The sequence below is a fragment of the Humulus lupulus genome, chromosome 6 (genome assembly GCF_963169125.1).
Source record: "Humulus lupulus chromosome 6, drHumLupu1.1, whole genome shotgun sequence".
In the NCBI taxonomy this organism is placed as follows: Eukaryota; Viridiplantae; Streptophyta; class Magnoliopsida; order Rosales; family Cannabaceae; genus Humulus; species Humulus lupulus.
Window position 1 is genome coordinate 53,407,501 of NC_084798.1, and position 15,627 is coordinate 53,423,127.

At 34.5% G+C, this 15,627-nt stretch overlaps 1 protein-coding gene across 1 annotated transcript in view; it reads left to right on the forward strand.

Moving 5' to 3' along the window:
* Positions 1–4,818, forward strand: part of LOC133785097 (vegetative cell wall protein gp1-like) — a gene marked incomplete at its 5' end in the record, with an annotated part of 9,217 nt that extends 4,399 nt beyond the window's left edge. Inside the window, one exon of the mRNA XM_062224356.1 lies at positions 4,683–4,818. Within this exon, the coding sequence (XP_062080340.1) occupies positions 4,683–4,818 (136 nt within the window). The remainder of the gene's footprint in view (positions 1–4,682) is intronic.
* Between the last annotated feature and the right edge of the window lie 10,809 nt (positions 4,819–15,627).

Here is a 15,627-nt window from a genome sequence, read left to right on the forward strand (position 1 = left end):
CCTAGGGATTTTTGAATTCTCTATTCCTCTCTTCTTCCTTCTTCCTTGTTCCTTTATTTCTCTCCTTCTCTCTCTTCCTCACGAGCTCTCTCTTTCTCTCCCTTGCTCCTCAATGGAGTCGGCCACAACCTCAAATAAGCTTGAGGTTTCCTCTTCTATCCTTTTATCACCTATAGTCGAAACCCTAGGGGGTTAATCTCCCAGTAATGGCTTGATTTCCTTCCTTTATTCCCTCCCGAAAATCAAGCAAATGAATTTAAATAAAAAGGGGAAATCTCTTCCCTAGTTGATCAACACCCTAATCTCCCCCTCTTTCCTCACCACTCGGCCAAGCAAGGCCACACTTACACCAAATCTTCAACTTTTCACCTTCCAAATTTATCACAAGACAACTAATACCTCAAATGCTCTTACCTTATTTTTATTTATTGATTTAAAAGTTTAAAATAAATGGAAAAAGGAATTCCCTCTATTTCCTTCTCTTCCACACACCAATCTCTTTCCCTATTTCTTTCCTTTTATTTTATTTTTAATTACTTAAATAAAAATATAAAAGAAGTAATGCATGGGAAAAAACTATCGCATGCTCACCATGCAACCATGCACATGCACGCACACAAGTGCATCTCTAATAACCATGCACCTTAGTGCACCTAACCAATACTTAAGGAAGCTCTTAAAAATAAAATAATTAAGAAAATTAAATTCACATAATTCCTACCAAACAATTTCAACAATTAAAAATAATTTTCCAACAATTAATAATTAATAATAAAATAAAGCATAAATATTAATAGAATAAAATTTTTTTGGTGCGCTACATTTAATAGAGAATGATGGTACCCTAACTCTCCAAAGTGGTACACAACTTGACACGCCACCTCACACAGACACAACATTTGATCCAATTCCAAGTCAAGAAGTCAACAATTCAACCCCAAAAGCATCTTCTCCACCGGAGATCAAAACTTTCATGTTAGTTGGTCCATCATCACAGAACATGCTACACAAACCAACTGTTAGATTGTATGTCCATCTTCCTCCTTTTCCAAGCACATTGAAAAAAAAAATCTAAGAATAAGATGGAGAATAAGGTGATCCTTAAAATAAATATTCCACTCCTTAAGAACATAAAGCAAGTACGACAATATGTTAAGGTTCTTAAGGAGTTTTGCACAAATAAAAAGAAACTTAAGGGTGATAAAAAGATATGTATGTGGGAGAATGTCTCTGTTGTTCTTCAAAGGAAGTTGCCAGCCAAGTGTTAGGATCATAAGACATTTACAATTCCATGCATTATCACTAAAACCAAGTTTCATCATTGTATGATCGATTTAGGAGCACCTATTAATGTTATGTCTTATTTTATTTTTACTTCTTTAAATCTAGGGTTATTAAAAGAAACTAATGTTATTATTCGATTGCCTAATCGCACTAATGCTTATCCCCTAAGGGTAGTTGAAGATGTTTTGGTGCAGGTTCAATTTGGGAGGCCATTCCTACTAATTACAAGTACAAAGCTGGAAGTCAAAGTATGGATACTTACAAGTACAAAGTTGGAAGTCAAAGTAGAATTTGATGGTGAAGTTATAAAATTCAATGTGCTTAATTCTATTTATAAGTACAAGAGGAAGAAGGTTCTGTTAAATTACCCAACATAACAATCATGACCACATCATTTAGTCGAGCTAAAGACGTTAAAAAAAGCACTTGCAGGAGTTTTTCTTACCCTTTACCTTTTATTTTGCATTGATTTTTTTGTATTTATGCCTTCAAGACAATGCTTAAATTAAGTGTGGGGGAAGGGAGAATTGTCTGTTTTTTGTTTTTCTTATTTGTCATTTTTTAGTTGTTATTTGTGTTTATGTTATGTTTGGTTGTTTTTAGTGTCGTTTTTTTTAGTTTAGTGTGTTTTTAGGTTGTGATAAGCATGGTTAAGTTGAAAGACGCAGGTCGATGATAAAACTTCTGATTGAGATGCGAATAATTCTAGGAAATTGATGAACTCTACATGAATTGTGTGCTTAACTCTTGTGTTGGTTGTCACTTAAGCTTGATCTTCGACGTTTGAACATAATGCGTACAATTGGATTTACCTTTTCACTAGTGTTTGGAGAGATTTATGCATGCTATTACCTATATATAGTCTAGGCAACTCTAGAAATCATTGATTTATTGTTTGAGGCAAAATCATAAGTAAACATGATTAGAAAGATGATTAAGGCACGTTCTTTGGATCATTTGAGTCTTTCAATCCTACCTATGATATATAATTCCCTAGTATCCCATTTTTGAGCTATAATGACTAATCTTTTTATTATATGAATCCAATATCTAAACCTTTGCAACATGAAAATGTTATCTCTTCTTGCGACCCATTACACCATGGTTTTATATGAATGTTTGATTTTGTGGTATGGGTATTGTAAAGAAGGGAAAGATATGTATTGGTTTGTTGGGTTGTAATTTAAATGTTAATGATCTACTATTTCTCCCAAGGAAGTTAAATTAAAAAAAAAACACAATAAAAAATATTGAGAACAAAAAATAGAAATTGCAAAAGTATAAGTGTGGGGGAAATAGTAAGATCGATGTGGAAAGAAGAAAAGAGAAAGATTTTTTATTTTTGAAGTGTATGGAAAATTTGTGGGAGGATCTACAGAATAGAATATATATAAGCTATGGTGTGATTTAAGCTTAAATATATCTTTTTTCATCTACCTTTAACCTTAGCCTTATATTACAAGCTTATAAAGACCTTTTGATTCTAGTTCATGTGTGCTTATATTAGGGAGAATAATTTGTTAATGTCTATGGAGTAGATGCTTTTCATGATACATATTTAATGTACAAGGGGCACTTTGAAACATATTTTGGCATGTATAAATTGATTCGGGTGCATGAGAGTTGGTAAGTTTGATTGTGCAAAAATTTTAAAAATCGAGTTTAAATGGTGATTGTACATTGAGTTGAAATTCTAAAGAATGTGGACTTTAGATTTTTCCTATTAGTTATTTGTTTGCGTAATTTTTGAGATAATCATCGCTTTAAACAAAACCATTGCTTATGTGTTAAGCTTTTATTTTGTTTGCTCGAGGACGAGCAAATGTCAAGTATGACAGAATTTGATAATATCGAATTTGTCTATTTTTAATTCATTATTCGTATATGATTATGCACTTGATTGTTTATTTACATATGTTTAATCAGTTTATTTTGTGTTTTTAGGGCTTCCAAGACATTTGGGTGAAAAATAATGAATTTGAGATGTTTTACAAGCAATGGTTAAGCTCGGAATTACAAGTCTGAACTTCACACTTGATTTTGATAATTTTCTATTAATCGAATGGAAATATTTATAGAAATAAAAGTTTTAGATATTTTTCTTAGCTTCCATAAATTTTTTAATTGTCCAATTACGAGATATATAAAGGAAGTTACAGTTGAAATACCGTTAGTGGCTGTAGCTGAAGAAAAATGTAAAAAATGGAAAAAGTGCAACGGCCGTGGCTAGCCACATCCTAGGCTGCAGTCGACACCCGATTTTCTGGAAAATTCAACTTTAAATTTAAAATTTCAAATGTATTTTCAAGGGGTTTTAAAAGGAGTTAGGGTTAACTTTTAGAATAACTTTGGTTTGCAAATTTTAGAGTCTATAGCGGCAGAAGAGAAGAAAAGACATCATTATATACTTTCTTCAATTTAGTTTTTTTTTCTTTTCTTAAACTTCTTTATTTTCATTGAATATTTATGTTTGTGGTCACGAATTTGATTATGGTGTAGTTTCCATTTAGGTTAAGCATTATTTCAAAACCCTAGACATGAGATATTGAATGCATTGATGAATTTTATTCCTTCTATTCCCTTTTATTAAATTGCTTTTATTTTTTTATTTGAATGCTATGAATCTTGTAAAATCTTGTTTAGATGGCCACTAATTAGAGTGTTGCATTATTCTATTATCATCTTAGGATTGCTATTCACCTAATAGTTTTGGATTCTAAGTAGAATGATAAATTGCAATTAATTTTTTGTGATGGGTATTTTAATTGTGACAAAGAATAGAACCTAGGTTAAATAAATTGCATGCTTAATGAAATTGTTGTCTAGATTAACTTGTTTCTATTGAATGTAATACTTTTCCTGGGTTAAATAGATCACATGCTCAATGGATTTATTGCTTGGTAAAAATGATTAATTAAGAGCGCTTAGCTTTAATTAATTATAATAGGGAAACTAGGATAATTGACTACTTAAGTGTTATCTGTGGGGTTAATAGTTTAATTAGGAATAGAGAATATTATTTGTCATTGTTGATAGATTGATTGTTGAAGGTGGAGAATAATTCTTAACTGTTTCTTTAAAATCGTATTATCTATTTTTCTTTGTTTATTACTTTATTTTATGTTATAAAATCTTGAAATGAAGTTTACTATTTAATTCTTGTTTTTATTTTGAATGATAAATTGAATAATAGTCCTTGTGGGTTCGAACCTTACTACCACTTTACTAATAATTTAGTGAGTAATAAGGAATAAATAAAATAAAATTTGGTACAACATACAACACACATTATTCACCGAGATGGAAGAGAAGATGTCCACCCTCGAGGATGATAACACGAGCAACCTAGAGCGATTTAAAGGAGTTGTCTTCAATTGCGTTTACATGTTTTGGAAAAGCAATCAAAATGCCAATTTTGATTATCTCCCAGAACATGTGAAGAAGGCAGAGATAAACAAATGCCTTGCTGGACTTGCCGAGGAGAACAACCCCCCCTCTCTTATAGAAGAGGTTTCCCTTGCTGATGGTCTTTAAGTTGAGGACAATGCTAATACCTTCATCGAACAGCCTCCTTCAACCACTTGATTTTCCTTCTTGTTGCTTGTTTATTTTTTCTTTTAGTTTGTAACCTATTTTTTACAACATTCGAGCAATTATGTTCGTGTTGTTGAGACAATATGCTGCTTTCAAGCAGTTTCCTTTTATTTGTCATTATACATCTGAGCAGATCTGCTCATGGTGTATATAAAATTATGCTAGTATTTTAATATTTGCATATTAATATACCTTCTTATTTTACGGAACCTAGCATAACACTTTATACTATCTAAAAAAGTTTTGAAAAATATTATAAGTGTTCTTACATGATTTCACTCATTTTTCTCGTGTGTTACATATTTTCATATGTTTTGCTTGTGTTTTATATCCTTTGTGCCCCCATGTGATTAAGGAGCTAAAGGTGCTCGGTCACTTGCTATAGACCAGACCTTTTTGAACATTGCTGTTCGTGAAAACTAGTAATAAATCTTATAATATAGCAAAATAACACACTAAAGAGCAAATACTTGTAAAAAATATAATAATTGGCAATAATAACTGGCTGCGCATATTCCTTTTATTAACTCATAAAAATCTACTAAACATGTTGGACACGTACGTACTACCTAGGCAATGTATTGCCTGGTTTGTCTTGGGCCATTTCTTAAGGGCCAGGCGACGCTTCACCTCCCAGGGGCGACACATCGCCGATGCCTCTGACTTTGCGCTCCAAAATATGTCTCAAAACATCCCCAAATTCTCCCATACTTCTTGGGTACTCTTATATACTCCAAATAAATATTTTGGACCCAAATAGATGATATATAAATGCCTATATCGAAACTCAACTTTCACATGTTGACTTTTGTGAAATCGTTATTGTTTTTACACCTCTTCACGCCTAAACAATTTAACCATGCATTTAACCAATCACAACATTATTTAGTGACAATAATTATTCAATATACAATGTCTCAATGATGAGACAGTACAAAACTGGAAAAGCAATTTTGAATCTTTACACCAATGTTGAATAGATTGAAGATAATTTTATTAATTTTGGTTAAAGATGATGGTAAGTTAAAATTAATTTCAACGAGGAGATAATTTTAAAGTAAACCATGAGTAATCAAAGAATTTAAAAAAATTAATGAGGTTTTAGTTTTCTTTGATTTAAAATTTTTAAAATCAACATCTTCAAATTGATTTTGATGAGAAAATCAATTAATGCCAAAATGATGTTTTCAAAAGAATCTCAAAGAGACTATTAGAAAATGCACAAAAATTGTTTAAGTGATATTAAGATCATTTAGACAACTAAAAGTGAAAATTAGTGATTATTTTCTTGAGAAATTTTCACATGGTATTTGTGTTCACATATTTCATTTTGTGAAATATAAAAGAAAGCAACCAAGTGGAAGTTACTTTCAAATGGGGGTGTCTTGCTTTTCCAAGTAAATAAATCAAAATAAACTAACATTGAAGTGAGGTTTTGTTTATTTTTGATCTATTGTGAATTTATTACGTGGCGTAAAAACTCATGATGGATTGAAATTATAAGTCTAGATTTATTTTGAAGGATAAACGACTTAATAGAAATGAAAAGATTTCTATTATAAAGTGATATTTTATTATCACTTTATATGAGAAATGTGGGGGTGATGCTCCAAAATTAATCAATTTATTTTGTTGATAATGATTTATTAATTTGGCCATCTTATCAATATATATATACATACAAGTTATGTGATTTTGAATTTCACGTTCTAAAATTTCCTTAACTATATATTTATAGAATGAATAAATCAAGACATACTTGATGTCTAAGGTTCTTGTTTGTGAGATATTTAGTTCAATAATGAATCAATTTAAAACATAAGGGGCGTTTTAGAAATAAAGAGGTATCTAGAATTAATATTCTAGAAAATGGGGTTATCTTGGATATTAAAGTATAAAATAGTGAGGGTGTTCACTATGGTCAAAATCACTATTTTACTAAAGAAGTAACTATTTTAATTAAAGTATAGCTAGCACAAGGTTTGAATAAAATAATGAGATAATGATTAAGTATGCATACATGAGAAAATAAATGACTCAAACAGAATCATTTCTACAGCTCAAGGGATGGGACGTAGACTCCCTAAAGAGATTCACGGTTGATGGTAACCTATCTTAATACTAGTAACCAAACTAGTATTAGGTTCAATAGGTAGTAACAAGTCAATCAAGTGAATATTAGCAGTACTCAAATTGTGTCCCATCTGAGATATGAGTACTTGTGAGTTACAAATTTGAGGGTTAAAATGAGATATTTTTTTAATAGAACTCAGTCTTGAGAAGACAAGTATTTTATGGTAACAAAATACACTACTACAAAATCATGCTTTTAGGACTCTTTTTTAGGGCACTCATCTAGATGCGAGCCATAAAAACAACTCCTTGAATTTTTAGGACACTCATTGAGTGTCCTTAAAGAATTTCTTTTAGGACACGCAGTGCGAGCCCTAAAAACTGACATGTGTCCTAAAAGTTTGAATTTTTTTTTAACCAAAGTTCCTGGACATTTTAGGACACTCATTGAGAGTCCTTAAAGAATTTCTTTTAGGACACGCAGTGCGAGCCCTAAAAAATTATGTGTCCTAAAAGTTTGAATAATTTTTCTTAACAAACATTTTATTATATATTCAATTAGAAAAGAAAAAAAAACAAGAAACCCATTCTCTCTCTCTCTTCCTTGGATTCCCTCTCTCTTCCCCCATTTCTATATATCTCTCTCTCTCTCTCTTGCAACTTGCTTCCAGCAACGAACAGTGACTCTCTGGCCATCCCCCGCCTACACGTGCCACCCAGGCATCTTCCCCAGTCCCCGAAAACCCTAGCCCTGCGAGCCCCTAGCAGCATGTGCCCCTTAGCCCTCTCGACGGAGCCTCCAAAGTTCGGCGACTATGTGGGTCTCTGAAACTTTTTGGGCATTTTTCGACCACCTCGAGCCACCCCGAGCCAAATGATGACCACCATTGCATTCCTTGTGATTTGGGCTTCAAAACCCACTAAAGGATCAGACCGAACTATCATCCTGGGGTAGGGGTGGAAATTTGGGTCACGACTCGATAACACGACACGACACGATTAAGGTAAACACGAACACGACACGTTTAATAATCGTGTCGTGTTCGTGTTTGAGTTTTTGACATGTTCAATAATCATGTCGTGTTTGTGTTTACCTTAATCGTGTCGTGTCATAATCGTGTTGAACCGTTTAATAATCGGGTCGTGTCATAATCGTGTCAGACACGATAACACAAATAATTTACATAGGTTTTATGATTTTTTTCATATAGTTATGATTAATCGTGTCATAATCGTGTTATCGTGTTTATGTCGTGTTAACCCGTTTAATAATCGTGTCGTGTTCATGTTTGTATTTTTGACACGTTTAATAATCGTGTCATGTTCGTGTTTACCTAATCATGTTGTCGTGTCATAATCGTGTCGACACGAATCTGACACATTTACACGAATTGCCAGCCCTATCGTGGGGTGGTGGCGCCTCCGTCATCGTCGGATCTTTGACGAGAGATTTAGCTACCAATTAATTTTTAAAAAATTAAAAATAAAACTTTTCAGACTCACAATGTGAGCCCTAACAACATTCTTTTAGGGCTCATAACGTGAGTCCTAAAATACCACACTTTTTTAAGGTTCTCAAATAGAGGGCACGCGGCCCAAGAGTCCTAAAAAAATTTGAGGGCTCGCAAATCTAGCTTTAAAAAGCCATTTTTGTAGTAGTGATACTGTAAGAGTTCTACCTATATGGACCTAGCGGTGGTGCCGCCCCTCATGAGAATTGGGAGTCATTCTCAAGTATGAATGGAATGTACACATGGCCATTAACGGTGCAAAGTGAGACATTAAGGTCTCAAGTGAACATAACAAAGGTGTGTGTGTTATCAAGGAATAGTGGTTCAATACTTCGGCAACCAAAATTTCAACAAACTTTGTGATAATTACACTAAGGTAAAATTCAAGTCGAAAGATATTTTACTTTATGCTCCAATGCAATGGTTCCTATGGAGAGAGTAATTATTTAATAAAGTGGAGGAATTTTATATTTTAATATAATGTTTGATTGATTAAATAAGTGTTACAAAAGATGATTATTTAATCTAAATGGGGCAATGTTATATTATTTATATATTATAATGTTGATTAATTAATGTGACAAAATGTGATTTCTCAAACAAATGTGATTTGTCACACCTTGTAACATAGTATTGAGAGTTACAAAATTGGACATATGTGTGTGCCCAAGTGTAACATATTTGGAGTTACAAAATTAGTTTTAAATTTATAACACCAAAATATTACCCAATAATGTGTAGATTGAGAGTTATAAATTTTGTTTGAATTTCACAAAGCCGTAATGTGATATGGCTGTTGAAAATATGATTTTAACTCCCATTATTTGTATGGAGGTTACAAAATAAAGTCAAAAAGAGTTTGTGACGTTTTGGAAAAAGTGGAAAATTTGGGAGGCTGAAACAACACATTAGCCGCGGCCACCAGCATCCCAAGCCACGGCCGTGAATGTCCCTGGCTGCGACCGGGAGTGCTGAACGCCTGATCCTAATTTTGAACGATTATAACATCCCAAGTGACTCCCAAATATTCATTTTAATTCCATAAAGATCCAATTAACATTGGTAACAACCAAGGGGATTGGTGGAATTTGAAATTCAAAGGGTGTCTCAAAACTCTTTAAATAGGAGCCTAATGCTCACATGCAAGACACACTATTTTCTATCCACAAAGGACTTGGCTGGAAAATACACCAAAAGGCTTGATAATTTCAAAGAGCTATTTCTAAACTTGAGATTCCCTTATTGCTTAGTGAATAGAGGGAAATAAGCTTTTTGACAAAGGTCTTGAACCTTGTTCAAGTTGGTGATCCCCACTACTCTACACTTTGGTTGTGTGAGTGTTAGAGTGTTCTTGTTGTTTTTGCTTTGTTTTCTATTTACTATTGTTCTTATTTATTTCTTCATGTTCTTCTCTGTTCTTTATATTTAGATGTACTATTTTTCTTTGAGTTTGTAATCTTATTCTCACATATATTTATTTGTATTTTTAGTAATTGGGTTGTAACATTTATTTTAATCAAACACCTTGTCTATTGTATTTCTTCCCATTGAATAATATATTCTCTATCATATTGTACGCAAGTGTACATAGTCAACAAGTAATATAATGATAAAGCGAGTATCGTTTCCACAATGATTGAATTACTAGTAGATTGAGCAAAATCAATACTTAGCAACTTAAAACAAAATTAATTGAAATGATTTTTGAAAGCTTAAACTAACTAAAAAGAATTTAAAAAGTGCTTGAAAATGACCACCAAGAAGAAGAAAATAACAAGTAGTGCTGGGAATAAAATAGATTGGGCTAACCAACCCGACCAACCTAACCTATTTTAATTGTGATTGGGTTGTTGCCAATACAGGTCGAAGCTCATTTAACAACCATTAGTTTAGGCCAAGATTATATGGTTCGGTCACGACCTGGGGTTTAGCATCCCTATATAACCCAACCCAACCCGTAGACAAATCATTATATATATAATTGTTGTACCCAAAAAATACGAGCTAAATTGTCTTGTTCGAGGTACAACTGTCAAGTAATAGATGAAGGTTACCAAATTGAAGATATTTCAATAACTCTAGATCAAATAGATTGAGATTACATCATTGATTTTAGCTATCATGAAATCCTCTAGATCGCCCTAAATGTCTATGATGGAGATTGAATAACACAATGACCATATTGCCCCCCGTAAGTCTCCGAGAATCACTTGGGTCAGATAGCCCTGACCTATAACCTCCAGTTCGAGGAGTACACTCAGCTCACGGCATAAGGGTCATAGACTTAGAGATTCTTTACACGCAGTTAATACTTGTAATCGTTATCTAATAAATGTCTTATATCAAAGGAATTAGCATATTTAAGGAATTATGTATTTGGGAAGTTACCCATTCTTGTAAGTTACCAAATATTATACGGTAACCCAAAATTGTCCATCAACCCCTATAAATACAAATGGAATTAACAGTAAAGGGGACCAAATTTTGTATGCAAATTCTCAAAGAGTTCATAAACAGAATAATATAGACTCGTGGACTAGGTGGATTTTAACCACTAAACCACATAAAATTTCATGTGTTCTAATTTTACGGTTTGCAAAAGCCGAATCTACTTTATTCATATTTCTTAATCTATTATTGGCGAAAAACAGCATCAACAGATTGGTGCTTTCATTGAGAGGTAGATTAGGCTTACTAATAAGTTTTAGAAAACTTTCATCCCAATATCATTATGGTGGTAACATGTTTAATGAGTTTGGGAGACATGGAGATCAAGGAGATTTTTGCACGATTGACCCTGCTGGAAAGGGCACCTTCGTACCCCGTCATTTCGGAAAACAACCCCAAAACCAGGACTCTGACCATGGCAATATCGGTAGCTCAACTTTGCGCCCCCACAATCTTAACCAAGAATATCTCACTGCTATAGAGAATGGTTAGCTGAGGAGCCACATCACCTAGGCAAGTGTACATAATCGTCAAGGAAGTAATATTATAAAAATCAACTGTAAACAATTTGGGTTGTAAATACTTTGAATTGATGTGATTAATTGAGATTTGTAAACTACTTTAGAAAAATAAAATGAGCAATTTAAACTAAATCAAGGAATAGTTTCTTGAACAAATGAAAGATGGAAATAGCTAGGAATACCAATTCCCCCTAATTTGTAGTTCACCCCTATTACTGCAGTAATGTTCACAGCAAAGCTACTCTTGTAACTAAGATTCTATCATAAATGTACATGCCGTATTTCCAAATGCACATGCTAATGTTCTCATAATTAAATCCACATTTTCCTATGCTAATCCAATTTCAAGAACAAAATTTCAAGTACTAATCTTGTATGATTGCCTGGTGTATACAATATTCCTATAATATTCACTAATTAAAAACATAGTTATTATACATACATCAATTAAGCATATCCACTAATCTTAACCCTTTTGGAATTAAAATTAGCTTGTATCTCACTAAATTTGATCAATCTCAAGGAAGAATTAGCAATAAACATAGTTTTATCACTAAGAGAAACATAGCATAAATTTAAATTAAAGATTTGGGGTTTCACCACAAATTAGGATTCATCACTATCCCTAACTTCAAAAGAGTTAGTTCATTATCAAAATACTAAAATAACCACAAAATAAAAACACCATTGTTCTATGAGTTCACGATTTAGAGAAGGAATGCAAAAATTAAATAGAAAGAAAGAAAAAGATTCTAGCCCCCAATGGTGGAAAGTTTATTATCCTCTTCATCTTCTCTTGATTCTCTTCTCTTCTCTTCTCCCATGTTCTTCCTCTTCTCCTTGGTGTTTCAGCTCGAAAAATTTCAGAAATATGGCAGTTGCTAATTGTTGAAGATGAATTGATGTTGTGATTTTAGGGTTCCCAAAATAGGTAGAAACCATCTCCTTTCTCTCTCCACGTGGGGACCACCAACTTTTCCCTAAAAAATCAGCTCATGACCTAGTCATCATCCCATTCAGCATATCATTCCAACTCTTTTAATGAGTTGGCAATTGTACATGACCTAAGTTGCTGGTTGCGCACACTTTGCTGCAGCAAAGTTGACATGATGCTACAACAAAGTTCAGGATTTCAGCTCCAAGATGCTTTCGTCGCACATTTTCCACCAATCTTTCCTAACATCCTTTCTTTTTGGCCTTCAAAATAGATATCACATTTTTTTAGTTCTTATTCCAATTATTTTCCAACAATATTTATTATTGATTAAAATAAAATCCACAAAAAAATTAATAGATAAATCGACTAAAACCACACACTAAGAACACAAGCACTCTAATTTAATTAAATTTTTAAGTTCAAAAGCTCAATTAATAACTCTATATTTTAGAGTTATCATATGGTAACTCTGTCTTGTAACCGGCAGTAGGAGAGCAAGTGGGTCCCATAGGTATAGATCCCACAGGCATAACTGTCCTAATGTGAACTGCTCTATTTGGACCGCAACTCCGAGCTCCGTGCCATCAGAACAGACTCCCAGAAATAACTAGCTTGCTCACAACCACAGGAATGAGCTAACAACTCATGCTGCTAGAAATAAATCCAATCAGACGGAGCAAGCATGGACTACATCTAGGTGAGCAGAAGTCCCCATGAATTCTCCAACACCAGCTTGACTAGCTAGTCCGGTACCCACAATCACCAATTCTTCATCTGACACCTCCATAGGCACAAGTTAACACATTACCTTGCAGGAACAACCAAAGATACTCTGTTTCTAGGGAAGATACATATGTTTTATGATCTAGAGATACTAGGATCTGAGTTCACGTGAGCAACCAAGCACCGTGACCTCATCTGCGAATGGTAAGCTTCGCTGAAGACAGCTACTGGATGGAAAGCTGTCATGAGGATAGGTCAAAAAATATGTGCAGTATAAACTCTCGAAGGCAGGAAAGCAACCTGAGGAGTCATTTGAATTCAGGTCACATATTTTGCTCTAACCATTAGACCGACTTGCACAATCATTTGAAAACCCAATAGGGACAGCAAGCTCGCGGTAACAATCTGAGTTATAACTAGACGAGGAAAAATCCTTCAAAAGGCATGAAAATGGGAACATTTCTGATTAATCGAGCTCAAGCTTGGAGGGTCAATAACCCAAACATTGTACAGAACGAGATGGGAGTTAATAATCAGCTCCCAAATAACCTGGAAGTGTTGTGCGACTCGCTGTAATGGAACAATAAATGAAGTGTTTCCTATCTAGAAAAGTTAAGGACGACTGTGATTCTGGTGAGGAGCTTGAGCCCTTTGCTCCTCGCATTGCTTCAGCCCTGTATTTGATAGGATTTAAAATGCCAAACATGACCTCCTATGATGGGACTACCGACCCGTCGAACCACATTGGGACTTCCAATAATTTGATGAGAGACCATAATGTCAACATCGACTTGCGATGTGTTTTGTTCCCAGCTCAGCTGTGGTTTAATAAATTTAAAAGGCACTCAATCACCTACTGGAAACAACTATAAACAGAGCTAAAAGAATAGTTTTGAGTTGCAAAAGAAGTACAAGTAGGAGCAAATTCCTTGGCCAATATAAAGCAACAACCAAGTGAATCTCTCAAGGCTTACATCAACCGATTCACGATATAGTAGCTCGAGCTAAGGATGCTGATGGCAGCTCTAAGCTCATGGACATGCAATCAAGAGTCACTGTAAGAGGTGAATTATGGAAAGTGATCGAAAGGAAGGGAGTGAAGAACACAGTTGAGTTCTTGGCTCGAGCTCAGGAATGGATAAACCTCGAAGAGGTAGAATATGCAGTGGCAGGGACTAGGCAAATTCCCACTCAGTCCGCTGGAGTGGGAGCAAAAACTGCAACTATGACTCAGGGAATAATAACAAGAGAAAGGGAAATGGCGAAGGTGACCAGGAAGAGTCAAAGAAAAACAAGGTCGGCGAAAAGTACACTTCAATATTCACCGCCTATACCAACCTAACGGATACACGAGAACACATAAACTTGGAAAATTCTGCCCGCTTTCCTTGGAAGAAACCAGAACCCCTGAGAAATTAGCAGGCAAAAAGAGATCCGACCAACTTTTGTCGTTATCATAATGACATTGGCCACAACACTCACGATTTCCATTAACTAAAGGATGAGATCGAAACACTCATCCGAGTTGGACTATTAGCACAATATGCTTGAAATCAGGTTGCCTGCTAGCTATACAAAATCCACAACCAGCTCTATTAGCTCAAGAAACCCTACTCATCCCTCCTCCCGTCGAGGGAAGGGACATAACCAGGATCGCAGGCAAACCTCATTTGGTCGGCATGAGCAATGGGGTTCAGAAAAGATATATCCAGGAGCTAAAAACCCATAATGGCTTAGATTTTACCCTAGGGCAGCGATTTTCAAAGCAACAACAAATGGACAAACAACCCATCATTTTTACATAAGAAGACACTAGCCATGTCCAATTCCCTCATAATGATTCGCTGGCAATAACCATATAGCTTGTGAATAGAAAAGTTAGAAGGATTTTGATCGATAATGGGAGCTTAGTGAATGTTCTATTCGGGTCCACTCTAAAGAAGATGGTGGTATCATAAACCAATCTAAAGGCGACCTCCACGAATCTAAAGCCCATCACAATAATTAGAACGGTTGAGCTCGTAGTAACCATTGGAGATGAAGGACGATCTATGGCAAAGTTGCTCAAATTCATTGTAATAGACTGTTCGACTGCCTATAACACCATTTTGGGGGGATCAGATTGATAACGTTCAAAGCCATATATTATGTTATCCATACAACCATGAAGTTCCACTCACCCTTAGGGATATGAACAGTAAGGGGGAACCCACTCTCTGCCAGGGAATGCTACAAAATTTCTATGAAGGTAAAATCACAACTTTGGCAACAAGCCATGGTAATAATCGAAGAAGTTGAGTAGCCTCAGGCAATGGTAATTGCTGAGGAGGCAAAGAACCTAAGGTGGCAGTAAACGAGTGTTGACGGTGAGAACTCATCAACAAAGTTAGATCAAGAACTTTGTGAGTTGTAAAAGAAGTGAACTTAAATAGACTGAACTTCAAGCAAACCTTCTTATGATTTCATGAACACATAATGTAAATGCTAGAATTTTAGAACAAAAAATAGAGAGAATGTAGAATTTATGTTCTCATTA